The 27,991-nt window shown below is 42.7% G+C and overlaps 9 protein-coding genes across 9 annotated transcripts; 4 read left to right on the top strand and 5 right to left on the bottom strand.

Moving 5' to 3' along the window:
• Positions 1–37: 37 nt before the first annotated feature.
• On the bottom strand, positions 38–2,221 carry EAF01_002619 (uncharacterized protein; the record flags this gene model as incomplete). The annotated part of the gene is made up of 5 exons (XM_038910872.1): positions 38–1,586; positions 1,641–1,854; positions 1,905–1,928; positions 2,063–2,131; positions 2,188–2,221. 5 exons carry the CDS (start codon positions 2,219–2,221, stop codon positions 38–40), a joined length of 1,890 nt encoding a protein of 629 aa, XP_038773794.1.
• A 1,342-nt stretch (positions 2,222–3,563) lies between these two features.
• Positions 3,564–4,230, top strand: EAF01_002618 (uncharacterized protein; the record flags this gene model as incomplete). Its single annotated transcript, XM_038910871.1, has 2 exons — positions 3,564–4,082; positions 4,138–4,230. 2 exons carry the CDS (start codon positions 3,564–3,566, stop codon positions 4,228–4,230), a joined length of 612 nt encoding a protein of 203 aa, XP_038773793.1.
• An 800-nt stretch (positions 4,231–5,030) lies between these two features.
• Positions 5,031–10,063, top strand: EAF01_002617 (uncharacterized protein; the record flags this gene model as incomplete). Its single annotated transcript, XM_038910870.1, has 8 exons — positions 5,031–5,660; positions 5,744–5,844; positions 5,935–6,556; positions 6,617–7,039; positions 7,117–7,533; positions 7,643–8,083; positions 8,133–9,392; positions 9,443–10,063. The coding sequence occupies 8 exons, from the start codon at positions 5,031–5,033 to the stop codon at positions 10,061–10,063; spliced, it is 4,515 nt and encodes a 1,504-aa protein (XP_038773792.1).
• A 1,694-nt stretch (positions 10,064–11,757) lies between these two features.
• Positions 11,758–14,956, top strand: EAF01_002616 (uncharacterized protein; the record flags this gene model as incomplete). The annotated part of the gene is made up of 6 exons (XM_038910869.1): positions 11,758–11,956; positions 12,004–12,304; positions 12,599–13,138; positions 13,200–13,542; positions 13,798–14,290; positions 14,688–14,956. 6 exons carry the CDS (start codon positions 11,758–11,760, stop codon positions 14,954–14,956), a joined length of 2,145 nt encoding a protein of 714 aa, XP_038773791.1.
• A 577-nt stretch (positions 14,957–15,533) lies between these two features.
• On the bottom strand, positions 15,534–18,027 carry EAF01_002615 (uncharacterized protein). Its single transcript, XM_038910868.1, has 4 exons — positions 17,870–18,027; positions 17,538–17,807; positions 17,336–17,489; positions 15,534–17,287 (listed from the first exon to the last, which is right to left on the bottom strand). The coding sequence occupies exons 1-4, from the start codon at positions 17,948–17,950 to the stop codon at positions 15,717–15,719; spliced, it is 2,076 nt and encodes a 691-aa protein (XP_038773790.1). The 5' UTR covers positions 17,951–18,027; the 3' UTR covers positions 15,534–15,716.
• An 806-nt stretch (positions 18,028–18,833) lies between these two features.
• EAF01_002614 (uncharacterized protein) lies at positions 18,834–20,047 on the bottom strand. Its single transcript, XM_038910867.1, has 3 exons — positions 19,889–20,047; positions 19,768–19,823; positions 18,834–19,711 (listed from the first exon to the last, which is right to left on the bottom strand). The coding sequence occupies exons 1-3, from the start codon at positions 19,917–19,919 to the stop codon at positions 19,421–19,423; spliced, it is 378 nt and encodes a 125-aa protein (XP_038773789.1). The 5' UTR covers positions 19,920–20,047; the 3' UTR covers positions 18,834–19,420.
• An 839-nt stretch (positions 20,048–20,886) lies between these two features.
• On the bottom strand, positions 20,887–21,732 carry EAF01_002613 (uncharacterized protein; the record flags this gene model as incomplete). The annotated part of the gene is made up of 1 exon (XM_038910866.1): positions 20,887–21,732. One exon carries the CDS (start codon positions 21,730–21,732, stop codon positions 20,887–20,889), a length of 846 nt encoding a protein of 281 aa, XP_038773788.1.
• A 560-nt stretch (positions 21,733–22,292) lies between these two features.
• On the top strand, positions 22,293–23,355 carry EAF01_002612 (uncharacterized protein; the record flags this gene model as incomplete). Its single annotated transcript, XM_038910865.1, has 4 exons — positions 22,293–22,397; positions 22,700–22,805; positions 22,879–23,041; positions 23,199–23,355. The coding sequence occupies 4 exons, from the start codon at positions 22,293–22,295 to the stop codon at positions 23,353–23,355; spliced, it is 531 nt and encodes a 176-aa protein (XP_038773787.1).
• Positions 23,356–25,655: 2,300 nt separating this feature from the next.
• On the bottom strand, positions 25,656–25,933 carry EAF01_002611 (uncharacterized protein; the record flags this gene model as incomplete). Its single annotated transcript, XM_038910864.1, has 2 exons — positions 25,656–25,751; positions 25,844–25,933. The coding sequence occupies 2 exons, from the start codon at positions 25,931–25,933 to the stop codon at positions 25,656–25,658; spliced, it is 186 nt and encodes a 61-aa protein (XP_038773786.1).
• Between the last annotated feature and the right edge of the window lie 2,058 nt (positions 25,934–27,991).

The following is a 27,991-nucleotide window of genomic DNA, read 5'->3' as shown; positions in this document are numbered from 1 at the left end:
TCCTCAAGTCTCAAGTCTCAACCCTATTCAACTGAACTCATAGTTCCAAAGTAGGTGTGACACCCTTAACTCTTCCAATAACCTGACTGGCAGCATACTTCGGAATGACTTCATCATCATGAAGCATCTCAAATTCCTCAGTAGCATCTCTACCCATGAAGTTCATGAGAGCTTGTGGTCCACCTGGATGTTCATCTAACCAATCCGATACATCCATAACGACACCCTTAACCACAACCCATAAATCTTCTTTCTTGTTATGTTTGGCTACTTCATCCATTGTAAATTCCTTTTCTGGAATCTTGAATTCGGATGGTTTAGTTGGCTTGCTAACTTTCCCTGGATCAGAGGAGTCTGCTCCATTTTTCATGACTGGACCAGCTGATGTTTGGGATTGTTGAGCTACTTTGTCGCCACTACCAGAAGATTGGCTATCCCACTCAACGGAGATCTTGCCAGGTTGTGATGGATCAATGTGAAGGGAAATTTGACCAAGACGTGATGCAGGACCAAGATTACCCTTGAGAGCATTTTGGAAAAGGTAATTGCTAGCAGAATCACCTGCGACACGTCCGTAGACAACACAACCAAGTAAAGATGATCCACCAAGACGATTGGCACCATGAACACCTCCTGCCAATTCACCACAGGCATAAAGACCTTCAAATGGTTTGCCTTCTTGGTTAAGAATTTGTGCATCTGCGTTAATCTCGATACCACCCATGGTGAAATGAAGAACAGGCTCCATAACAGCAACGTGGAAGTCATCATCGATATCAAGAGGTCCATTGTGGAAAAACTTCTTGCCATATGGATCCTTCTCTTTACCTTCGGCAATTTTGTTGTATTTCTTGAAGGTTCCTTGAAGATGATCTGGTGTACAACCAATCTCCTTTGCCAATTCCTTACCAGTCATCTTCTTCATGAGACCACGACCAGAGTAATGACGAGTGTGGAAGTCAAGGACATTTGATGCCTTGGAGTTAAGAATGAGACGAACTGGGAATTTCCCCTTGTCCTTTTCTTTCCACATTTCACCAGAGACGTAATCTCTGTGACCAAGTTCGTCACAGAAACGATCACCATCACCATTCAATAGAAGACCTCCCTCTCCACGAAGGGCCTCAGCGGCCAAGAACTTCCACTTAGATCCAGGATCCTTAGGGTCAACAAGCCCAGTTGGATGTACCTGAACTTTGTCCATATCGATTCCATTACCACCAATGGCCATAACCATCTTTTGACCATCACCAGTAGCGTGGACACCGTTGGTAGATGCCAAGTCATATGTATCAGGTCTGTGTTTTTTGAGTAGAGATGTTTCTGTGAAATCGGCGGCGTAACCACCAGTGGCCAAAATAACTGGACCTTCAACAAATGAAGGTTCTCCGCCGAATTCATAATTGACACCGCTAATCTTGTTTCCTTCCTTTTTCAGTCCTGTAACTCGTGCCTTCTTGATAATTTGTACACGTTCGGGTTCGGTTTCCGCGAGCTCCTCTAGCCTTTGCATTAAAGCATACGTAATGGCCATGCCGGGGAATTTCGCATCGTGTCCACGGTGAGTTCTTGGCTGTGAGTGACCACTGAGTCAATTAGTAAATGTTTGAGCAGTTAATGTTTATGTAGTCTTTGCTTGCCCTAATCGTGATACGAGAGTCAAATCTAATCCGAATACATCTTGAAGCCATTCAACAGCGGCAGCAGACTTGTATGTCAAAACCTTGATCAAATCCGGTCTTGCCTTATCTCTTGCCGATTTCAGTGTGTCATCATAGAATTGCTTTACACTGTCTTGAATCTTTTGATCGACTTGAGTTCGAGTAAGTGCTCCATTAATACCGGAGGTAGCCTCTATTTACACATTAGCAAACTATTTGCGAATCAAGAACTGTTTAACTTACTTGTCGAGTTTCCACCAAAGAAGGCTATGTGTAGCAGTCAGCATCCGTTTGATGATCAAACATGGAAGAGTGGCGCAAAGCGTCTTCCAGCAATGCAGACCGATCTTTGGTCGAAAGTGATGTGAAGTGTATCAAACACTATCGCGAGTTAAACTTACCTTGTTTATCTAGAACAACGACGTTGCCACCAGCCAGGTAAATGGTATGTGCAGCACTCAAGCCAGACACTAAAGTCAATATTAGCTTCAATACACTTTTGAGGGACAAAGGTAATCAAACATACGCCCACCGCCAACGACAATTACTCTAGGTGCCATTTTAACTAGAATTGTATGTAGAGAAGATGATGAGAGGGTAACAAAAGTCTTGAGAAAGAGAGTTTAGAGGATAAATAATGGAAAGGGTCTTAGAGAATGGGTTGTTGGGGGTTTTGTGTTAAATGTAATAGCACTCTCGTCTCTCCGCTGGAATGGGTGCCGAGGCATTACGGGTCTAAGTTTTAGCTTGGAGCTAAGGTGCTAAGCAAGAAAAGTAAGTTTCTGATTCGCTCGTATACTCTCAAATATTTACGTCAGCACACGGAACTGGGGAAAAATTATGGGGATTGGACAGTCGAAATTTCCGGAAACGGTGTTGATACAATCATTTGATGGGGTTCAATATAGTTTGAGCTTGAAGTTGTCCAATAGAGTCCGAAGTCAAAAATGAAAGCAGGAACATAATGTTAGGACCTTTAGATAGACGTATTCGTTCTCATAACGTTCGTGACACTCGGATACTTAGACATTGTTTGAAATCAGCCTGTAACGATATCACGAGTCAGAATAACAATAATACAAAGAGAAGAGGCGGGTATTGAGCATGTGAAAGCCGGTAGGAGCTAAGCCCCACAAAATCAATGTTAAGGTTACTCCAGGTTTTCAATGCATCAGATGATTTGATCTCAGGTCATTTCATTCCTTTCAGCAGGAATATCGATGAAATTTTGATGGAAAGAGTTATTAACATGTGAAAGAACTTGTATCGTGCTAGGTTTGAGAATACCCGAGTAGTTGACTAAGCCTAGTTTCACTGTTAAAGGGGTACAGTCAAAGAGGTGCAGGTTGTTATTTACTTTACCACTTTACTTGTCAGTTCCAATTCAATTGATGTACATATGCGTAGCGGTACTTGGGATTAACCATACATGAAGCTAACCGTAACTTCTGTAAGGTCGTCTCAGTGACTCCAAATACTTCAGGTTCCATTCAAATTTTACTAGGCGAGTTAGGCTATTTTGTAGAAAATCGGTGTGGTCTGGACATTCTTGCATCTTGAGGTTTCAGAGTACTGGGGCTCACTTTCAAAGTTACTTTATAGATAACTCAGGCTTCACTGGCTTTTGTGAACGCCGATGATACAAATTGATGGGAGTAGCTATAATATTCCACTGCTGCCGTGTGATATTGGTTAACATCGAAGAAAGATGCCTGATCACGTGCTTGCTCTGCTAATTGGTGTGTTTGGATCTAGCTTATATATTGATCCATTCGCACCTTTCATATTTATCCCTAACAGCGGGCGGAGACGATCTCTCTTGATTCGTCATCCCGCATTTCCATATCAAGATATCAAGATTTGGGTAAAATTACGAAACCCATCAATAACAATAATAATAAGATGAAATACACGTCCTCAGTATCATTCCTTCTGACAGTATTCTTTGCTGCTACGATTTCAGGTAAAGATATTCAAGGACCCATGTCAGACAACAATCTTGGTCCCGCGATGCCTCCTAAATCAGAACCGTCTTCTGATCCCATCGGTGGAGGTGATTCAATTGTTCTATCAGATGTTCTAGGCAAGGATCGAAGTATCAATATATTCGCTGGATTTACAAGAGATATAGCACCTATAAGTCAGCGATTTGCTGATGGTGGTCAAAATACAACCATTCTTGCCCCAGTCAATTCCGCGATCATGGCTCTACCTCAAAAGCCATGGGAAGATCCCGAAGATTATGATAAGCTTGGAGCCAATGCATATGAAGGTGAAGATGGAGAAGAGAGAGCGCATAAGAATCTGCGGAGATTTGTGGAAGCCCACATTGTTCCTGCGAGTCCATGGAAGGAAGGGGAGAAAGTTAAGACTTTAGTTGGAGATGAGGTCTGGTGGGAGAATAAGGACGGAGTTAAACGAGTGAGTTGGATGATGATATATTTTAGTCGATACTTATTACTGACATATTTCGTAGTTGCAGCCTGGAGATATTGAGGTCTCAAGCATTGCAGGTGACGTTCACAACGGACAAGTCTGGATATTGAAGAATGTGAGAAACTATGCATAGAGATTGCCGTTACTTGAACTCGGGAATTCAAGGTGTTGGTGAATTCGACTGGGCACATATATAGGGGGCTTTGCCCTTGACGTCGCATATCATGATAATAATAATAAATATTTTGTCTTCGAAATGCCCACGTGCATTAGATAATGATGATTACATCATTCGCACCCTGAAAATTGTCAAAGAACATTCATTGAATCATCCATGGATCGAATCGATCAATAGTGTCTCCATAATAGCTTGATCTTGCAATGACATTGAATGGAATGTGCTTCAGTGAATACATATGATATGTCAACTATCAGTGGGCCTACCTGCTAAACAATTGACAGCCTCGCCTTCCCGTCCTAGTTTTACGCAGCCTTGAAGCATTAGCGGTAATCGCCGGCACGCTAAGGGAAATCATCATTGCGATCATTTGGAAATTCTCATAACTCAGTGTCGACATCTCGCTTGCTATTCTTTTTCATTGATGAATTTAGAGGGACAGTGAGTTATTGCAATAGAGATATATCTCTGAATCATACTGGAAATTAGATTCACTTCTATGGAACGGCATTAGTGGTTTTTACTCCATTGCGCCGGAGCATAAAGCCTTGCGCGTACTTGCAAGCTACTTGGTCAGTACCTCCCCATTCATTGTTGAGTCAAGATTTACTTCGCATACATGATCAGAATTAGAGCTAGTAATTTGTATGACAAAACTCCTCATCTACAAATGAGCTAACATCTACTACTTTTCGAAGTTGGCTTATCGTGAGAATCAATCGAGAATCAAATCAGCCAACTAGAAACGAAACGTTATGAATAATCAACCGCACAACGGCCCTCCAAATTTCGATCGAGATCGAGATATGGAAGAACAACTCAGACAACGTGCTTTACAGCATAAGCAGGAGGAAATCACCGCGCAGCGCGAGCGCGAGCTTGAGAGGCAAGAAAGAGATCGGCAACACAGAGAACAACAATATCAACCAGCACCTCCTCATCAGAGCAACACCGGTAGCATACCCTTGCATCAACCTGTTGCAAACCGGGCAAGTACAGCAATGCACAGTCCAGGAGGGATTCTTGCTACCCATGGTACTCCATTAGGAGCTCCAAGCGGACCTGTAAACGCCTTTGGAGGACCGCTTCACAATGATGCAGCACGCACTTTGCAACATCATGCTCAAAACTCTGCGCAGCAACCCCTTCAGCAATCCATATTTGGCTCCGAACCTATCTTCAGCCGTGGTTCAGGTGGTCCCCAGTCAAATGTGCCACTTGGGGTTCCAGATGTTGGCTTTGGCAGGCCACAACTAGTTCCACGAGAGACGACGCAACAGGAAGTAGCAGCCGCAAGGTTGATGCCATTTACACCTGTTACACCTGGTCATCAAATACCTGGGCCAGCTGGTCTAACACAAGTTGGTCAACAGCCAATTCTTAATGTAAGTTTTCAGCAAAAATTACCTCTGTTGCCCTTGAATGTTTGGGTGTATCCAAGCTATTATTCAAGTCTAATTTCTTGTAGGATGCTCTTAGTTATCTTGACCAAGTCAAAGTTCAGTTTTCAGATCAACCTGACGTTTATAATCGGTTTCTTGATATCATGAAAGACTTCAAAAGTCAAGCGTAAGCTATATTTACTTTATCAGCCTTGCACATCGGATTTTTTTGCGACAGCATGTCCTATCCAAATTCTAACTCTTGATTCACTTTTAGAATCGATACTCCTGGTGTTATCAACCGGGTTTCCGAACTCTTTGCAGGCCATCCCAATTTAATTCAAGGCTTCAATACATTTTTACCACCTGGATATAGAATTGAGTGCGGTGCAGACAACAATCCAAATACAATTAGAGTCACAACCCCAATGGGAACAACTGTCCAATCAATTCCTGGAGCTGGTCGTGTACTTGGTGAGACTGTGGTTAGCCACGGCAGCGGCGCAAACGGCTTTTACAATCCTCAACGTCCAGGAAATTGGCAGCAACAACCCCAGCATAGCATCGAAAGTCCAGAAGCTGTGTTCAGTCCACCTCACCAAAACGCTGCGGTTCCTTATGGTCACAGTCAAGCGCAAATTGGACCATACGACGCCCAAACGCAGGCGCAAGCAGCAGCAGCCGCAGCCGCGGCCGCAGCTCATCAACAACAACAGCGAGGTGTTTCTCAATTGACTAACGCTGTCAGTGCAACTTTAGGTCAACCACCAAGAAACACGCAAACCCCAACACCGGGCGGTAGCTCTGGTAATCTGAACGGTTCCAGTGCGCAAGCGGGCATGGAAAAGCGTGGTCCGGTTGAGTTTAATCATGCAATAAGTTATGTTAACAAAATCAAGGTATGAATTAATAATCATTCTACCAATCGTCTTTGAAAATATACTTATTGTTGACTCTAGAACCGTTTCCAAGACAAACCCGAAATCTATAAACAATTTCTCGAAATTCTCCAAACATACCAACGCGAATCTAAACCTATTCAGGACGTTTATAGTCAAGTAACCACCTTGTTTGGTACGGCGCCAGATCTTCTTGAAGATTTCAAACAATTTCTTCCCGAGTCAGCCGCACACGCAAAAGCTGCTAAGGAGGCGGCGGAGGAAGCAACGGCAATGCCAGATTCCTCTCAAAGTGCTCAACTTGGAAATAGAGGTCCTACAGGAGATCCCAAACTCCCAATTATGGGAAACTTTCCCATCCCTGTATCTACTAATGCCAAAACAGAAAAAAAGCGTAAGCCTCTTACTCAAGGAACCAATTCGCAAATGGGTAATGGAGGAGAAGGCTCTGTTCGTGGCGCTGGCCAACAACAACCCAATAAGGTAATCTAGGCTTCAAGCTATTCTATTAAAAACCTGTTATTTATTGAGATATTTACTTAATACTTTGATTTGTATAGCGATCGAAAACCCATCACAACAGTAAACCACAAGCTGCCGATGCAGCTGCGGTATCTCCGACCTTGACGCCAATCGTACCCGAACCACTTCCTCCTGCATCGATGTCTGCCGCGAGTTCTGAAGAATTGGCTTTCTTCGATCGCGTGAAGAAATATATTGGCAATAAGTCCACTATGAATGAGTTTTTGAAGCTCTGTAACCTTTTCTCACAAGACTTGATAGATCGAAACGTCCTCGTATTCAAAGTTCACAATTTTATTGGTGGAAGTGCGGATCTAATGAATTGGTTCAAAGCCTTTGTTAATTATGAAGGAGTCGACGAGATCATCGACAATCGCCCAAAGGCTCCGACAGGAAGAGTTGCATTGAGTAATTGTCGAGGCTTGGGGCCAAGTTATCGCTTGTTACCGAAAAGAGCAAGTTTTCCTCTCCCCATATACTTCTAGCTTCAAACTATTCATTCATCATTTCCCAGAAAGTGAATATGTTTATCAGATCAGAGCCCTTTGCTAATACCAACGATAGGAACGATTGAAGCCTTGCAGTGGTCGAGATGAGATGTGCCAAGCCGTTCTTAACGATGACTGGGCTTCACATCCTACATGGGCATCAGAAGATTCGGGCTTTGTAGCTCATCGAAAGAATATTTTCGAGGAAGGTCTTCACCGTATTGAAGAAGAACGTCACGATTACGATTTCAACATTGAATGTAACGCCAAAGTAATACAACTTCTTGAACCAATCGCACAGCAGATCGTTGCCATGGATCCAGCTGAGAGACAGAACTTCCGCATGCCTAACACTGCTGGTCCAAACCAAGCTATATACAAGCGTGTATTGAAAAAGATTTACGGTGCAGAGAAAGGTCCACAGGTTGTTACCGATCTAATTCAAGATCCTTGCGCTGTATTACCTGTAATTTTAGCACGACTTAAGCAGAAGGATGAAGAATGGACCTTTACCAGAGTAAGTATCCTATATCCCAGCAATGTAGCATCGCTAATCCAAGTATCAGCGTGAATGGAATCCTGTCTGGGGTGCACAAGGTGGTGTTATGTACCTGAAAAGTCTTGATCACATGGGCATTCACGTCAAGCAAGCCGACAAGAAACATTTTGCTGCAAAGCATTTGGTGGATTCCATTAAAACCAAGCACGAAGAACAACGACGCCTCAGAAGTTCAAGAGGCCCCACACCAAAATATCAGTACTCCTATCAATTTACTGATCAAGAGGTCATCTGCCAGCTTTTACACATCATGATTGTCTATACCTGCAATGCAAGCCAGCACAGTAGCTCCGAGCGTCGACGCATTTCTGATTTCTTCGAGAAGTTTGTTTCTACATTCTTTGACTTACCTGAGGATCTTGTTGCGCTTCACACAGCTGACATTGATCGTGGAACTCCTGATGACGATTATGAAGATATTGCCCCGGCCGAGCTTTCTAATGGGCGAGGCAGGCGACCAGTCAATGGGAAAAAGGCAGACCTGCGACGAGGAGTACTTGATAAAGGTCGCAATGGCACAAGAGGTCGGGGACAGAAGGAAGACAGCGCTACTGGCAGTAAAGAATCTACACCAGATGTTGATTCTAACATGGATGAGGAAGTTAACGAAGCAGCCGATGACAGAGTTATCACCGAAGTCACTAACGAGCGTTGGGCTGCTGTGCCAGGTGCAGTCGCTGTCCAAGGAACAAAACCTCTTGAATCCGACGACTTGGAAATGAAAGCGGATCAACCATTTCAACGTGATTGGTATAACCTGTACTGCAACCAAACCATTTTTGTATTCTTCAGCGTTTTCCAAACTCTTTATCAAAGACTCAAGGACATTAAAGATGCAGAGAGCTCTGCAAGAGCAGAGATGGAACGTGCAAAGAGTGGCAAACCTGCAAAACAAATTGGTTTGCTAAGCGACAGGACCGATGACTTCACTAGTATCGAAGATGGCGAGTCTTGCTTTTCAAAAGTCCTGAGCATTGTCGAAAAATTTATCAAGAGCGAATATGATGACACTAAATACCAAGACTACCTCCGACGTTACTACTTACAGACGGGATGGAAGATATACACCATAACCGACCTTCTTAAGACTCTTTGTCGCCTTGGCTCCACCTGCTCATCTCCCGATGCCAAGGAGAAGACTCCGGATCTCATTGAACAATTTTTACGCAACAGAGAGTCGAAAGAAACATCGTATAATATTGAGATTAATTTACGGAAACAAGCCGATAAATACATCAAAGACTCAGAATTATTCTTGATCAGATGGGTAAGCAATTTTTGGTTCCCTTTTCCAAGTATCTACTAACAGAATTTTAGTACCCTAAAAAGAATGAAGCGACATCACAGTGGGTCCATCGAGACGAAACTACATTCGATCTTGATATTATGCAACGAAAAGAGCGTTGGCAATATTATACATCATCCTATGTCCGTATTGAACCGACCGAAGGCGTGCCCCGTAGACTTCTACGCAAGAGCCTCCTTACCCGCAATTTACCATCAGGAGATACAGATTCTGAAGATGGTTCTAATCAACGTAAACCTCTTGTCTGGGGCGAAGATTTAACACTCAGAATCTGCGTCAATAGTTACAAGATCATCTACAAGGAACCCGGTGTGGAATACTTCATTTATGCCGACAAAGCTCTAGGCGGTGGTGAAGAAGGTGAGGCTAGACAAAGGTTAAAGAAGGTTGAAGAATCAAGAAATCAAAGATTTCATGAGAAATTTGGAATGAATAATCGATGGATGAAGGAAAAGAGCCACGAAGAGGTTAGTAGGATCAATCAAGAATTTAGAAAATGGGTCAATGAGGGTGTTCTTCCCTCAACACAGGCTGCTGGCAGTGGCAATGTCGTCTCTGGAGCTACATCAGCAGCACCTACTGCGGCGGCGGCCACAGCAGCCGTGGATAACGAAGTAGATATGGCTGATTAAGTTCAGAAGGCATTTGTTTTTCAAAGATGGGGCTGGATATGGGAGGAGTTTGGGAATGGGTTTCGTAACGACATTCTCTTTTCAGTTTTTTATTTTTTCGTTCCTTTGGTAAATCTCAAAGGCTTGAATTTCTTCAACCACGTGGCTGTCATGGATTCATTTGCGGAAGCTGGCATGGATTCTACAAGCGGAGTGAAGCATTGGACTTACTAAGGTATCTAGTAGTCTCTCTCGCCTCTATTTTTTAGGTGGCAAAAACTGGGGTAGCTTGGGTAAGGTGTGTTTTATATGCTGTATGATAGATAATCAAAGTTTTAAACAGATCCGTTAGTGAGGGATGGTGTGATGGTATGAGATGTGAATGTCGGGAAGAATGTGAGTTGAATCATGAACTGGTTGGGTACTTTCATTCTTTGAATTTGCTGTCATCGTAATTCATAGGAACTTAGCTCAGCTGGGCCGCTAGTGTGGCTTTAGAGTATTTTTGAAGAATACATTGTCGCGATGGGCGAATAAAATCGCAGACCAAAAAGTATTCTCTTTTCTGAAGTTGGGCGCATTGAGGTGATTTGATTGTTGAATTTGATAGACATTTTGAAGGCAGGCTTAGATCGATCTCAAAGTCGAGGGTCTCTTAATGCTACCTATGAGGCCATCTAAAGGCTTTTAACAACAACGCCGATCGATATTTTTACTGGCTGGGACCAGTCTTAATGTGCGAGGTTCTCTTTTCGTTCTTGGAACCTCTCATATGCTAAGCAAGGGATATTAGTATGGGTTATATTCTTTAATGATAGAAATTTTGTGCCCGTGGCAAGCAAGAAACTTTCCTTTCTGAGGTTGATAAGAGTTTGGGAAAGCCTAGAATTATTGTATTATACGAATCAATATATTGTAAGGTGTTTTTTTTTCGATCAGCTTTGGGATTAATGCTGGTCGGCTTTGGATTTAGTGCGACTTGTGTAGATGATCTCTCACCTGGTGCCTCTTCCGAAGTATAAGGAGAGGTCTTTTGAAAAGCATTCTAAAGGTTTTGGGGGCAGGTAGAATGTATGTCCCACTTTTCACTGAGAAATTTTTAGTACTTCCTTGATCAATTTTTGCTTGCTTAACAATTCCAAAAATCCCAAAAATTGAAGAAATTCGCCCTTTTGCCCTTTGGAAGAGGCTTATGTTATGTGTCAGCACAACGCACCTATGTTATAAAGATTCCCTAAGGTTCTCCTCGAACCTTTTGACATCTAGATTGGGCTTACTTGTGTTAAAATTTGGGTATGCGATAAATATCGAGAGCCGCACAAAATAAATGTGTCGTTCACCTCTTTCACTAATTGCAAGGCTGTTGCAATCATTATCAAGATGTCTTCGCACTTCTTGCTTAAATGGGGTGAAAGTACGTGCTGCCCCGTGCATGCATATATTGGACCTGACCATCTCAGCAACCTATCTTCATACGAAGAACCAATTGATTCCCCTGTTGCATTAATGTGTCAGCTATGCAGGGTATGTCTCCGCGCTGCGTAGCATTTTAGTAAATCTCGCCAATGATTCTCATGCTGGCAAGGTATTGTTTGTCAGCTTGATGTATGGGGACGGGAGAAAGGCGCCAAGGTAATTCTGCGGCTTATTGTCTTCCTTCATTGTTTATTTCGTCGTCGTGTTTTGGCATCAGAAAACTCCAGCTTTAGTTTATGATGGATCACGAAGACGAAGCACAAGAATTGTCAGCAGAGGGCGTAAAAGAACGTGAAAGGGTTGAAAAGTCCCAAGGAAAATCTCGAGAAGAGGATATGGTGCACGAGGAAGGTGATGAAGAGACAATTACCCATAAGCACTTTTGGATCACCGGGCTGCCAGACCTAGAAGATGCTGAATTCAGGAAATTCACTCATCGTCAGTTACCATTCCAACTGCCTCAATTATACTAATATCGGGTAAAGGAACCTCAAATGATGAAACCCATGATTCCTCATTTTATGAACCAGGGGACGAACAATGCAGTATGTGGGAGTCAAATCCCGACCATGAATGCTACTCATCATTTGGAGATGGAAGAACGACAGCAACAGTGAATGCATGTGGGCAACTCATGCAATTCAGCACTTATCTTGGCCTGGGAAAATCTGGCATGTTTTGTGTAGACCATGCAACTTTATCTGAGCCCTACTTCGGTTCTACCAGAGCGGATGACTTAAATAACATGTCCCGAGCCCGCAATCGAGATAAAATGACGTACGGTGTGTATGTCCCAGATTTGATTCTAGAAGATAATTTAGTTCGGAAATACGTACACTGCAGGTGGCCTCGGTATGAGCATAAGAGCGAGAAGGCCAAAATCGACAATCAATGGATGGTGCATGATGAAGTAGTCTTACAGCAGTGACATTTTACTAATCTCGCCATTGGAAGAATATCAATAAAAATTGTGTTCTCGAAAGGCATATGAATTCGGAGTTTCCAGTATCAGGAATGGGACCGCTCTCATGATTATCATGAATGGGGCACACACAGCTTCTTCGGACCGGGAAATTATAGCTGGATTTGGCTGCATGAGTTAATGGATGATAGCCTGGTAGCTTCTAATATTGAAGCTGAAAAAATCGATAATTCGATTGGAGTGATCGTGTCTGTATTTATTGACGGCGTTGCCATTAAATTCGGCTCGGATGAGGAATGGAATTTAACCATTGAAAGTAACCAGACTACAGAGGTTGTTGTTGCATACAAGTTGATATATTCAACAGCAGAAGTTTCGAAGGACTGGAAACAATTCTTGGTGAAGGCAGATAAGGCGAATGTCAGTAGATTGTTATCGAATGAGTTTGATTTAACACAATATCGTTCATTATCACTTTTCAGCGTCGGGGAGTTCATATCCGATGTCTCTCCTAAGGAATCTACGGCGTGGGATGCACTCAAGAGTAATTTTGACTTCATCTTCCAACGGCATTTGGAACATCTTCTCACTGTCTGTGCGATTCCCGTTACCTCGTGTCAAGGTAGCATTAACACGCCTGTTGTAGCCTTAACGTGTGGAGATATATCTACTCATCGGTTCTGTGTCTCAGCTAGTCTGTGAGTTTTCTTTTTGCAAAGAGTTCACTCGATTTCTATAGGCTAATGGTTAAATTTGTAGCTTTGCGTTTTTGTTCCTTCTCCAAGTGGACTCTCATCTACGATCAATCGAGTCACCTGACGAAATATACGTTTTATCACTTCGAGAGAGAATAAAAAAAGTATGTGAAGGACATTTGATGTGGGTAAACAGTGTAGCTTTGTCAAAAGATGGACTTTTTGAGTTTGAATACATGGTCAATGGGAGATTACCGGTCTACAGACGAATGGTCCAACCTAAGCCATCAAAGACCCTTCTTAAAAACACAGCATTTCAGATCATAAAAGCAGGAAAATTCGCCAATCGTTACAGTAAAGACTCCTCCAAGAACGAGTGGCAACTTGCTCGTAAGGTCGTCAAGCGGGTCTATGGCAATTGAATAACGCATCTAGATAAGCTCGACGAGAGAGGCAAGTTTGTATGGCCTAGATCTCAACGCGAGGATCTCCGTATCTTTCGCCTAGATGACCATGTCTGGGTTATCAGGGCTCTTAAGCTAGCCGAACTCATGATCTATTCCAAACATACAGAGAGAGGTATCTAAGAACATATCATTATTGCGCTAGAGAGGCGGCTTAGGCCACCTTTAAAAAAGAAGTACTCTTACGCGAATGTACAGCGAGAAGTTGTACAACGATTCACCGTCCACAATCAAAATTATCAGTCCATCAAGAGAATGCTAGCAGTTACGAGATCCATGCAGGAATCCAGATTCTTGTTTCATGCGCGGGATACCGCGCTCTTCTATAACATCGACCGAATGGAATGGAAAGGGACGCAATTTATTGAGCTGTTGAAAAATACCATTGACTCGCAACCACATCATGTAGATAATGGAGACCCTAGCTGGGACAATACACTTCGCTATGCTCTAGCTATACTTATTGGTACTTACGTATACAAAATTAATGCAGAGCCTTCATTTGAATTGGTCGAATCATCTATCGAGGTCCTTTTCGGAAGTTTTAGTTCCAATGGGTTTGTCTCGGGGCGGATCGATAAGAACACGAAGGAGCAGGTTTTATTCGAAGACGAAAATTACGAAGACTCCTATTATCGCGCTAGTTTTAAGATACCATATATTCTTTTTCAATACGCTACCATAATTTACAGTCTATATAAAAACGGGGTTTTCTGAGATGATAAATTCAAAACCGATGACTGATCTTGGTGATCCTCAGCATACAAAGCTTCAGCGACTTGAGAGTATCTTCGACACGGCGCGAAATACCCCAAAAATTGGAACATCGACTCTTTTATTCTGGATTCACTATTTTAGTATTGAGCTCCCTGCCCGACGAGTCTTACTGGCATCAAACATCTCGAGATCCAGAGAACCCATATTTCTAACTCTGATACACGTATTGCTCGGTATGATATTTCTACCACTCTTCATCATATCTTGTCTCTTCCAACTTTTCATATATAATTTGGCAGATTTTATCGCAGCGATTTAGGGCAAGTCCTTCTTATATATTTAGCAGACCCACTTTTACTAAAAAACTATAGAACTTATTCTGTTCCAGCTCACCCCATCGCCAGCGGCAATGAGAGACTTGGATGACAAATATAAAGAGCGCTTGAACTTGCTAACAAATCCGCCACATTCTGTTGGGCCCATGAAGCTCTTAATCAACAAGCTCAAGGCACGACGAGAGAATTGGGAAAACAACTGGATAAGAGAGCAGCAAGCGATAAAGGAAAATGCACCTGAGGAGAGTGATGTAGAGAGTGTTTGGTACAACATAGAGGTTCCTGCACCTTCGCAGTCTTCTTAGGAACCGTAATACCTATGTCAACAAAATCAATCAATTATATTCAAACTTGTAAATAGTGGGTAGGTATTCCACATTTCGAATCAGATCATGAATAGCTTCGTTCCAGCCCGGCAATAACATGTTCTTCAATGTTCAGTCTATCCTACCTATGTAATCAACCTATTCAAAATGAGGGAAGCACTTGGGATATCACAACTAACGAAAACATCAATTGACTGTATTATTATACAAATTGAATTGTAACATTGATGGGTTATTATTCAGAGTGGATCGAGATGATCATAGACTAATGTTCATTTTGAATAAGGATACTTAATACACTGCTCTGTTGAAAGTGATCTGAGATATTGAAGTGACAACACTCATAAGATAGGATATCGACGAATCATTGTTCATGTAAACAGAAATATTGAAACATCTTAATCATTCTCAAACATCCACTAGTTTTCTGCACATCGTGAAGTTCAAGTAAGGCCATCGGATACACTGATCTTGACACTTGGACGAATATGTTCCTTAGTGCCTCATATTGAGGAAGGAGAATTGTAACAGCATAATCCATACTTGGGGCATTATAAAGATAAACATTGTAACTCTTTTCATTAATGACTTGTATTGGTTTCGCTCACATTTTCCCCCTACTTCCTCCATTGACAAAAAACAAACACACATAGCAAAAAAGAAAACATTTATGGTATCATCGAGCATTCATTCCCTTACATTCCCAACAAAACACCCAACCCATCCCAACTTTGCCTGCTTACTGAACCGTAACCTCACTCTTTTCCGCGATTTCCTTTTCGCTACCCCCGACTGGCGGCGTCTCAGACCCATCATTCTTTACTCCCTCCACATACGTAGCTTCTGGCCTATGATGTTTACTTGGATGTTGTTTTCCAGTAATATCCAAATAAATTGACTTTGCCGTCCTCGCCAACGAATGTCTTCCCTCGAATACAGGATAAACACCCACCGTCAATGTACTACCTATCAACCAAATGATACCTACGACAACCCAACCAGTAAAGAATTTCTCGGAGAAGATATAGCCGCTGCCGTACATGGGCATGGGCCATAAAATCAACAACGAAACAGTCAGGATAACAGTCATACCCTTTGCAATTTTTGAAGCGCGGAGAAGTTTAGTTTGTTCGAGTGCTTCTTCTGCGGCGGAGTTGCGCGTTTCGCCTGGTACGAGTTCGAGATCTACGTCGGCTGCATCGGCTAAATCGTGGTCATCACCTCTACGGATAGCGGCCATGGATTTCCAATCATATTTATCCCAGCCGAAAATTAATGTGAAAAGGGGGGTGAAAATGAGAGGTGAAAGAAGAGCCGTGACATTTCCTGCTAACATTGGGTTGTTGGAACCGGTGCAATCGACATCGAGGGAGCCGCATTCTTTCTTGGCGGTGACGAGCCAGGCGATAACAGCGCAAATGAGACCGAGAGGTGGAGTAAGTGCGGCAGCCCAACGATTGTGGCCAGCCCACATGATTGTTAGAGTCGCGGGGATGACAGCAGAGGAGATGATTACACCCATCATTAGGTACAGATAACCCATGGAAATACCAGCATAGTATAAACCAGTGGAAAAAGCAGCCATAAACAAACCAAAGCCAATGACCATAGCATGACTCATGTAAATCAATCTCTTTCCACTTGCGCTTGGATTGAAATATGTTTGATATATATCATATGTAAAGATGGAAGAAACGGCGATGAGTTCGGCAGATGATGCTGATGTGACGGCCATGAAAACAATTAGAAGTGTACAGACGGCACCACCACTTCCGAGGATGGCAACGGCGGCATATGGAAGTACAAGACCTGCTGAGACATCGGCAGGATCCATACGATTAGGATAGGTAGGAAAGACTGGGTTGCCCTCTAGAGCAATGGCTGCTAGACCCATAGTTGTAGCACACAGCCATGGAATGGCAAACCAAGAAATTCCACCCATGATATAACCTGGAAGCGCATGCACTGGGGATGCAGCAATTGCCTTGTTGTAGTATCCATTGTCCAAGAACACAGTTCCAAAATTTCCAACGATATTGATGACGAAGAAGATGGCACCTTCTGAAGATTTCATAGTGAGATAACTACCACCGGCATTTCCTTTGACTGGATGATCGGCCGCTGCTTTGAGTAAAAGATCGAAAACCGCTTTTGGCGATCCAAGTACCTCACTTGTAGCGTAAGTGGTGAATGCGAAGATTAGGATAATGATTAAGAGCATAAAAGTATGAACCCAGTCAGTGAGGAAAGTAGCTTTAATACCACCGAACATGGTGTACATAACTACACCCAATGGTAGGAGGAAACATGCTATATGATGTAAGCAACTGGGAATCTAATGTCATATGATTCTCTTACCAGCAGGTGTAGGCATTCCTGTTAAGGAAGATACTACAGCAGCACCGCCTGTCAAAAGCATTGCAGTGACAAGGATATTAGTCATTAAGCCAAAGACCGTAAATACGATATGAGCATGTACACCATATCTAGCTTTGATAACTTCAAGGAAAGTCTAGAATTGATCAGTATGTTTCTATACCTGCTGGACTTCTCAACCTACATGAGCATTTGGTGCTCTTCTCTTCAACTCAATGGCAATAGTTGCAAACAATAGAATCTGAACCGTAGCTCCAGATGCATACCAAAAAGGTCCAGAAACACCATATTTGTATGCAACACCAGAACTTTGCAGTAATGTAGCAGCCCAGGTCCACGAAGATACAACTGCAGATGCCACCAATCCCGACTTTACTGTTCTTCCAGCTGTACTAAACATCTCTGATGTTTGCAATTCGTGGTTATATCGTTTGAGAATCCATGTTACGAGGATCTAATTGATTCAAAGAAGTCAGTTTGAGACTCTCAATTATAGCAATTGGGTGTGAGACCTACCATTCCAAATGCAAATAGAGCACCCAGACCAAGAACTATTCCATATCCCCAGCCAGAGCTGAGTGGAGGTGAGATAGGCATATTGGCTGAAAAGAGACAATCGACCTCAATGCAATGGATGAAATGTCGTTTTCACAAAGTTAATGAAAATCTACACATGTGGCACAAGAGAGGAGGGCAAAGCTGTTATTATATTATATCATATCATACTAGGTATATGGAGATATGCAACTAGGGCAATATATTTCGGGGTAATACTGATAACTGTGACACTGACCAGTCACCGGAAGTAAGAGCTGAAAAAGAAGGGGTGACATAATCCCTAGGTGATTTTTACCTTACATGAATTACTCATCATATAATGGATAGGGGATCTGGATGAGAGAAAACAATGATCACCACAGCAGCCTGAAGTTTGTCTAACAGATAAGGTTGAATATTGATAATTTTATCAAATAAAACATATAGAATTACCTAGGAGTTTCCCCAAAACCTTGCTATCTCACTGCATCATCGGGAGCTTGGACATTGGGGGTTAAGCGATCTGTACGATAGACAAAAGATTCACTCTTGATTGGCCGTTTTTCAATTGATAAGAAGCAATTTTCAAAAGCCATCGATAAGGAAATGGGAACTGATGGGAAAAATGTGAGAAGACATGCAAAGGCAGGGGGAAAGGGTAGAAGTTACAATTGGACAGTGACATCAAGTGGAGTCATACCAAGAAACGGCAGTACTGTAGAATATTGTCTAAAGCATTCCGATACCGCAGATATATCCAAAATCTGATGAGAACTGAGTCGATGAGGTGCTCGATATGCTCGATACAGACTTCTGCTTTATCAGATACGGTGTGTTCCGATGAACCATGGGTCTCTTGACCCCACCGAGAAAGTCATCTCCATGCGGGATGCAAAAAAGGTAACTGCATCTTGCATATCGATTCTAGACCTTGTCAAATTTGCGTTGACAGCTTCTCTAATGAATGTGCCAATCGCAGAAATGATCTTCTAGGACACCAATCAATAAGAGGGTAAATCAATCATCCCACCAAAGACTGTTTCATTATCATTTCCTTTGGATGGCGGACTCCAAATCGTTGCCAATGTACATCAATCTGGATAATTGTATTTCACTAATCCCGAAGAGTTGCTTAGTGTTCATCTAGAGAGTATTCGATTATCCAAGAGATGACCTCTCAATCTCCTTTTCATGAACAATGGTCAATCGGAAGCTTGCGAAGTCAAACGGAGACCAACATGTCGACAACAGGAACCTGATACTTCAGGACATAGAAAATAGCTATCGCATTAACAATTCTTCCTAAGAACATAAGACCAAATTAATTCTTGCCCAAGATCAAAATATCACCAATAGTGCCAACCAATCCCGAATTCCGTTATGAAACTCCGTACCACGCCCTCCGACCCAATTCTCCTTCCAGTCTGAGTGTCCTGGATCGCATGTATTGATATAGTCTTGAAGTATCCCTAACGCGAACTCTCCCTGTAGCTTCGGCCATCTCCTAATCTACCTCTCTCATGCGATATGTTACGCGTACTGCATAGGTTGTTGTGGTTTACCACCTGGTGGACCTCCTGCCCAACCAGGATTCGCAGGACCACCACCGCCGCCGCCGCCACCTGGGGGTTGATTCTGTAATGGCACTTGACCTCCTCCATTTATCTGTGATTGAACATCTGGTCGATTTTGGAGTGGTTGTGCGAAATTGCAGATGGAGCAGATAACATCTTCGTAAGCATGGAAGCTCAATGGGAGGACCGGAATAAAGCAGAATGTGAACCAGGGATGTCTCTTTATGACTTTCGCAGAATAATTTCCCTATTCATACAATTTAGTTGTTGGAGGGAGCGCAACGAACAGAATCGAAGACTTACACAGTTATGGCATTGGCATAGCACATTCTCGTATCCCTGAAGTTGGGATGAGAACTCTATGTAAGAAGTGTTAGCTACAGAACCATCAAAGACTCTTACCTAGTGATGGAAGCTCTCATACCATGTTCTCCGCAGGTGAAAATAAAGCACATATTGATGGGATCCGCTTTCTGAGGTTTAATGTTGATAAGTTATATTTCCCCAGGAATTCGATCAATTTATGATGAACAATGAGTAGTAAAAAGTACCCGTGGACCCAGGTAATATGGGAAAGAGGCGCGTCATATAATCACCGGCAAGGATTATGGATTTGAGGCTGATTGAGGCTGTGCATAATATTGTCGGGATTTCGAAATGACATATGTCCGCTGTGTATCTTGGCACGTGAAAGGGCTCTGATTGGCGCTAAAGTTACGATTGACGCTAAAGAATTTCTTAGCGAGCTTTTTTTTTTCGATGCAGTCATATATTCAGAATCTTTTGTAGAATTCCTTTCCCTTCTCTCTCCAAGCGTCGTCCTCATCAACGCTGCGTTTCTATGCTACAAACAGATAAACTTGTTCATTCAAGATTATTAGATCGCTTGCGATTAATCATTTGCATATGAGAAATTCGGAGTACTCTTCAATTTACCTCGTTCCTTTTCCTTCGGGCAAAGATGAACAGGTCTGCCCGTGAGGGTTCGGCGTGATTTCACGTCTGCAATTGGCATCAGAAAAGCAGGGCATGGTCACTCTATATATATCACTTCCGAAAGGAGGAGAGAAAATGGTTGTGTATTACTGTTCCTATGGGAGAGCCGTTGCGAAGATTGTGTGTGCTGAGGCATGACACTTAAGTGCAATACGTGGCGTGCTGGACTTGTCATTACTTCGGTATAACAAGTTGAGTACAATTCGATTCCGATTACTCTGTTGAGGACGACGCTTCACCTTTTTTTTTTCAGGTCAGTAATTACATTTCACCTTTTAAGTTGGGATACTACTAATGATTTCGAATCTCTGTCTTGATATTTAGCACTTCAAAACAGGAATTGATTGACGTCTTTCGAAGTCAACGAATGCCACCTCCGCGAGTATGCCATCCGCCAAAGCCAATCGAAATTCCTATTGCAACGATCTATGACGAGCCCGAACCCTCTACGTTTTCTCCCTCCTTTTCACTCGCATACAGTTTTTTATTGCCCTCTAGCAAAGTGAACAACCCATTCAATTCATCCAAAAGGGCTTCGCAGTCTTGACTTCCATCTCTAGATCTCTGAAACAACTCCAGAATCTGCCGACCCGTGGTATCGATCTTTTCCTTCAATCTTTCCGATGCTTTGAACACAGTCGCGCTCGATTTCTCCCCGACAGTTGACATAAGTGCCTGCTTTAAGGCTTCCATAACTTGTGCGATTTGATGGTTGAGTTGCTCATACAGTGTATCTTCCGAATCATTCACTTTCTTGATGTTGGCATCTTGATCTTGATTGCCATATCCTCCATGTTGATTTAAATCTTCCATCTGTTCTGGAATTTTCGATACACTGTCCAATTTCAAAGCCCATAGTTGTCTTAGGATCCTTTCTGGTGTATAAGTCTTGACACTTTGAATGTCGGCATCATACTCTTTAAGAACTCCCGAGTAAATGACTCCGGCCTCCTTGATTACAGTACGTAATTTCTTCATGGCTTTTCCAAAAGGCAAAGTATCCTTATGTCTCGCGTCTTCATAGTCGCTGCTTGAGTCGAACATAGAGTCTGTACTCTCTGGACTCAAAATTCGCCCTCCATTTTTAGTTGTTCTATCGAAACTCCTACTCAGTCGAAATTCGGGTCCGTATCTTTCACGAGCAGCTCTTCTCATTGGCTCTGAGTCGTATACGAAGTAAGGATTGGTGGCTCGACGGTATTCATCGTACAACGATTCAAATCTAGACTCTCTTCCAAAAGGTCGAAGTCGATGTTCAGTAGGTCGATTCATTATCACGTAAAGATTGGCAACGCGCGTTCGTGGGATTTTAGGGGGAATTGGTAGCTTTCGGAGGGAAACGTAGAGAATATGTGAGCTCGTGCTCAACGGGCAAGATTATAGTGGCCTTTGAGCCAATTTCTCTCGTTTGGCTTGCATGGAATGGCTTTCAGCATGAATTCTCACACGATTGATTTCCATGATTGGCTGAGCATGTTGCCGAGCATATCTGCATATATCCTAAGTTTTGTAGAAGCTGTCATCTTTAGCTATTATTCTGAACAAATTATTTACCCATCTACAAACGGCCCCTCCAATGAATTTTCGTAGATGCTTGCTCACATGCAAAGTCCCGCCGCTAGTAAACTTTACCCCGCCATTCATCGTCATGCTTAGAAATACAAGGACCTTGAAACAATTATCAATCAACATCAAACCCCAATACAATCAGGAAATCATAAATGAAATCCAAGATCTTTTCACAAAAGATCTTCTGTCGTTCATCATTATTCTCCAAACCATCCATTTCCTTTCATCCTCAGTATATTGGACCCAGGAGATTCTCAAACACAATGTCTGAAGCAAAGGAATTTCCGCCACAAAAGGTGAAGGAAGTAGTGATTGAAGTTGCGAAATTATTAAAGGAGAGAGGGGAAACTGTTAGTGTAGCTGAGACGGTATGTGCTATTTGCTTTTCTTGTCTTTGGTTGTTTAGGATTTGTGGTGTGGAGTGTGGTTTGGAGTGAGAATGGGAGTGGGAGTTGTGTGATTGTTCGGGAGCTTCGGGAGGAAGTCTTGTTTTATTTTTGCTTTGTGGTCTGGTGATTGTCTCTTGGATATCTGGGTGTGATTCAGTTGGCTTGGGGGATGGGATGGGATGGGATGGAAAATAGGAGTTGAGGACGTTTAGGTAGATGAGTGATGGAAAATAGAATGTGTACGGAAAAGAAGACGAAGAAAAGAAAACTAACAAGCACAGGCAGCGGGAGGTATCATATCCGCTTCTATACTCAGTACACCTGGTGCCAGTAAGTTGTTTAAAGGTGGTCTGACAGTTTATACATTGGAATCGAGAATAGCTTTTGGTAATTCTGTGTTTCGTATTTTTCATTCTGAGGATTTTTGTTTTATGTTTTCACATACTGATATACCTACAAGCTGGTTGGACTCAAGAAACCATAGCTTCGTACAGTGGACCTACCCCCGATGTCGTGGCGGGTATTGCGGAGAATGTGAGGGGAAAATTGGGAAGTACTTATTGTGTTTGTGAGAGTGGGACTGCGGGACCTGGTGCTAGTGGGGAGGGAAGGAATAGACAACCGTATGTTTCTTTTCTTTTGTCGCTTTCATGATTTTCCTCTTCCCTTCTTGTTCTTCTCGATTCTTCTCTCCCTTGAAAGTGCGGGGATAGTTGATTGAGTTATAGATAAGTCAGAGAGATATAAGAGATGAAAGCTAATACGTGATGTAATGGAAAGAGGATATGTAGCCCTAGCTGTCGCAACGGAAAATGGAACGTATAAGAGAGATTTAAGTACGGGGCTGGGTGGTGATAGAGAGGGGAATATGGTTGTGTTTGCTAAAGAAGCATTGACATTTTTGAGAGATGTTTTGAGGGGTGATGCGAAGCTTTGAGTTGGGGGTCGATGGGCGAGGGAGAAAGAGGTGTATCAGAGATCAGTGAAAGACCGTTTAGCTGGGACTGATGGTGAAAATTGAATGAGATATGAAAGATGTTGTAAGCTTCAAATCGTCCAGTTGCTCGTTATATGTATATGAACTATCCCATTCGTTTTTTTTTCAATCTTCACGCTCCCTAATTCCCATTCTACCCCAAATCCCCTCTTTCCTACTTTGTACTTTTCCCTCATCTCCTCTCTCCCCTCATTATTCCCTCCTCAACTACAAAGAAACAAATTCGGTTCCCTCCAAGGACCACTCATCTTACCATCCGCATCCTCCTCCACAGCCAAGATAACTCCACGTCCCCACCCCCCGCTCCATCTCTTTTCCCCCACCAAACCCATGCCTCTCACACTCACTCCCCAACAGCATCTCCTCCCTCTTCTCCCTCTCCTTCAATAACGTAAACCCCGTCACACTCTCCCCATCCCCATCCCTCTCCCGCTTCTCCCTCACCCCCCTCAACCCCCTACATTTCTCCCCCACCCAACCTCCCTCCTCCCTCCTCAACCCCAACTCCCCCCTTCCCCTCTCCCTCATCCCCCCCTCCCCAGCCCCAAACCCAAACCCCAGAAACAAACCCGCAAGAAAAATAAATACAATAAACACCACGAGCGAGATATCGCTTCTCCTTCTCCTTGAGTAGTTATACGCGCAAGCCGTACACGCCGATGAATTTTCGAATATATTCTCAAACATATTCCCATACACATCTCCATTTACGAGCGTTCCATTGATGAACAGCGAGGTTCCGGTTATGAGGAGAGAGGTGCTGTTGAGGAGGAAGGATAGATTGGTGGGGGTAGGAGGCATGTTTTTTTTGTGGGGGGAGGGTAGGTAGGTAGGTAGGTAGGTTGGATATCTATTGAGTGGGAGTTTTTCGTATGTGGAGATTATGATGAGTGTTGGGTTATGGTTTGAGTTGATGAAATGAGATGAGATGAGATGAAGTAAAATAGAGTAAAGTATCCTCTCAACTTATACAATAAGTATATGTAGGTATGTATAACAAACCCAACCCACTAAATCCCCAACAAAACAAATTCATACCATTCCCTCATTTTCCCTCTCCTCTCTCAAAATCCAAGACAACATCGACAAATCGCACAGAAATCTAGACCAACAACTCCCAGATTCATTCCGTAGCGCACCGAGTACCGAGTACCGAGTACCGAGTACTTGGAATCCGGAACGCCCATACCAATCCTCGTCAATCGTACGCGGGGCAAAAGAAAGTTCGATCAGCAAGAGAGACAAATCATGATTTCTTATTGCAAAGTTAAACATCCATCTCCCAACCTCGTTGTTGATGTTGTGTGTAAATCTCATGGCTGGAAATGCGAGGGGGGTTACTCGAGTAGTGAAACTTCTTCGCTTGCGCATCGTGTCGTTGCTTCTTTAAGGGTGTCCGAGGGGGGATTGATGATGTTGGTGGGAGTATTGAGTAATGAGTCGTGAGTCGTTAATGGCTGCGCAGTGCACTCCATACTAGGGAGTTTGGTCCGGCTTTACTTGTTAGTCGTATATCTAGCATATTTCATTCTCTGGTAATATTGATATTGACATTGACATTTGGGTGGCCAGACTATTGGAGATGGATTACTAGATTCTCAGAGGTAACATTCACTTTCCTGTAAATTGGGCCGGTGCTCAAAGTTAACCCAAGGTTCCATGTCTATCTAAATCAAACACCAAAGCAAAATTGGCGATACATCATTACTATATATTTCTCACGATAGGTCGATGACGTTGACGGTGATGACAGACTTTATATACCCACACAGATATACAGAAAAGAACAAAAATCGCACGAGATCAAAGATATAAGAAACACAAAACTTTCGTTCCTTCTTCAAAAACTTCTTAGAAAAGATACATATGTAATAAACTCTACATACGACCCGTGGTAATTGATACCACAAACCCCTATTTCCATAACCTAAATCCACGAACTATTGTCGAGTGTTTTATTCTGTAAAGCCGAGCCTCATTCCATTCTCATAACTCCGTTGATCGTTTGCCCGTATTTAATTTCGTGGCGACCTGGTAACTCAACAGGTAATCATAACCATGAACACCTAAAAAAAACCCATCTTATTGTGTGGATTGTGTTGTCGTGTAATGAACGCCGTCCCGATACCCCAAAGATTTCATCCCACAATGGGTTGTGCTTCAATCTCTCTTGAATCGACGATAGTGACGTCACTCTTCGTTCATCATCTTCCCTTCAAACCATCAAATATGAACGTTGCTCAACCACCTTGGACATTGACAAGCCCTTTACATACACCATAACTACAACATGCGCTGGGATCTAAGGTTCCTCTGAGTACAAGGTCTCTGGTTGCCTAGTTATCCATGTTAGTTTTGAAATCTCAATTCCGGAAATATATAAGAACGAGAGAGATTGTGAAGAAGATAAGAAGGATGAGGAACTTACATCGCTGCAAGGCATTGGTGTAGCTGTAACGAGTGAAAAGGTACCGAGTACAGCAGCTGACACGAAGAGAAAAGTCGACGAGAGTTGCATTTTGAGGTCTGAAGTCGAAGACTCGTATATGAGAGGATTGATACGAATATATATTCGAGATATTTCAGAAAAATATCCTTGGTAGACGGATAGTCCGTATGTTTTCCAACTATCCAATGTTTCAATCGCGTCGAGCAATGAACGAAACGAATTCCGGATATGGGATTCTGAAATGAGGTTGAGGTATACAAAGACGTAAAAATCCCAAAAGCGGATTGTCTCTTTTATCTATATTCTTCCCCTCCCTCAAAAAAACAAAGACAAGAGTCGTACGGATAATCTCCCAAGTAAATCGTATACTAATCTAGACTTTACCCCACAAAGATGTAACCGGAGGCACTGGCCCTCGGCGAAAAAAAGGCTCAGGACTCAGACGAAGATGAAACGGCTTTATAGATAGACGGGCAGCAAAGCGGGGACGGTAAATGCAATTGAATGGATCAGGCAGGTCAAAGAATAGTGACACTGCAAGATAAACGATGGAAGATGATTTGATGCGTGTGAAGAAAAGATATATATCGAACGTACGCAACTCCCAGCAATGGAAACGGAGATGGTCCAATTCTTATACCTGCCACCTACCTATCTCACTCATCGTATCCCGATCTTCAAGACATCATGCGAGATAGTGGTTGACAGACCGTAACCGGGTCACCCACGTCGAACCCTGTCGTTCCCACGCGGGTCCACCATGCAAAGGCATTGTAGAACTGTGTACATACCCCAATTGGATAAGTGAGTGAGATCAGTCCTGCTCATCAGGCTGTTTTCGGCCTTTCTTTGAGTTTGGATGGTGGACTAACTAACTGGGAAGTTGGAACACGAACCAGTTTTTTCTTAGCAGACGGTCGATCCGAACGAGTGCATATTTGGTTTGTGTGGCTGAAGCACGGAGTTTTTTGCTTAGGTTTGAAGCCACAGTCGAATCGATTCGATTGGTTGATGGGGATGATATAAATAGAGTGGTGGATGAAGAGATCTGCTTGCGGTGGTGAATTTTCAAAGAGAAAATAATATAATGGTCAAATCTTTCATTTGGATATAATGATGAAAATGATATCAACATGATATCAACATGATATCACCTCGTCTGCAATCATATGAGTGATGTGCAATTGGTATGTATGCTGGTACCGGTCGGCTTTGAATGCCCACCTCGATCCATAGATTACTGTGCAGCTCTCTACATGAAATACGAGCATTAGTGCATTTGGAAGATGTTGATAGCGCACGAATAGAGGAGACGATAGGAAAAATTAACTTTAGACTTAACTTTAGCTCTAGAGTCTAACCTGAAGCCGGAGAAACTTGGACTGTCTGTTCTGTCTGCATACTAATAAAGTCGTTCCCTTTTTGTTGGGTTCATGAATACTAGACAGAAGAAAGTCTTTACATCTTCACACAATCATTGGTATAACGTTCCAGAACATCACAATATCTTTTTCACACCTACACAATTTCTCGCATCACCACAGTTACCTTCTCGTATCCTCCTGTCTTGTCTTGAAGAATTTAATAGTACTGTAAGTACTGTCAGCTCTCGTATGTCCCGGCTAGCTGCGTCCACCAGCCTCCAGGTCGCTGAATAATAAATATTAGCATCCATCCAGTGAGTGATTGACAGGAGAATACCCACATTGACTCGTAGTCCCCACGCCACACACAACCAAAGTCAAATAGTAACCCACTCACTGTTAACTTTATACAGTAAAGGAAAGGGATCTGGAAGTCCGATTTTGCATTGTCTTTAGGGGTGTAAAACTTTTCATCTCGGGATCGATATACAGGTTCAACACATAAAGGGTCTGTCTCTACTCGTACATCAGGGGGAAAACAAATCGCGCTTAACCACATCGATAATTCGAGTATCTTCCTCGGTTGTTCTGCGAAATATTCAATCACTGGGTATGTTTCAAGAAAATCAAAAGCCAATCATTTTGTCAACACTTTCAAATACATTTGTTTCACATGCGATTGATTTATCGTTCAAATTCAAATTCTTTGCAACATACCGGTAATCAAGTTCGGCTTTTATTTCACCGACATAGGGAGGAATAC

Source organism: Botrytis porri, assembly GCF_014898465.1.
Source record: "Botrytis porri strain MUCL 3234 chromosome Unknown BPOR_003, whole genome shotgun sequence".
In the NCBI taxonomy this organism is placed as follows: domain Eukaryota; kingdom Fungi; phylum Ascomycota; class Leotiomycetes; order Helotiales; family Sclerotiniaceae; genus Botrytis; species Botrytis porri.
This window is presented reverse-complemented; position numbering and strand designations above follow the sequence as displayed.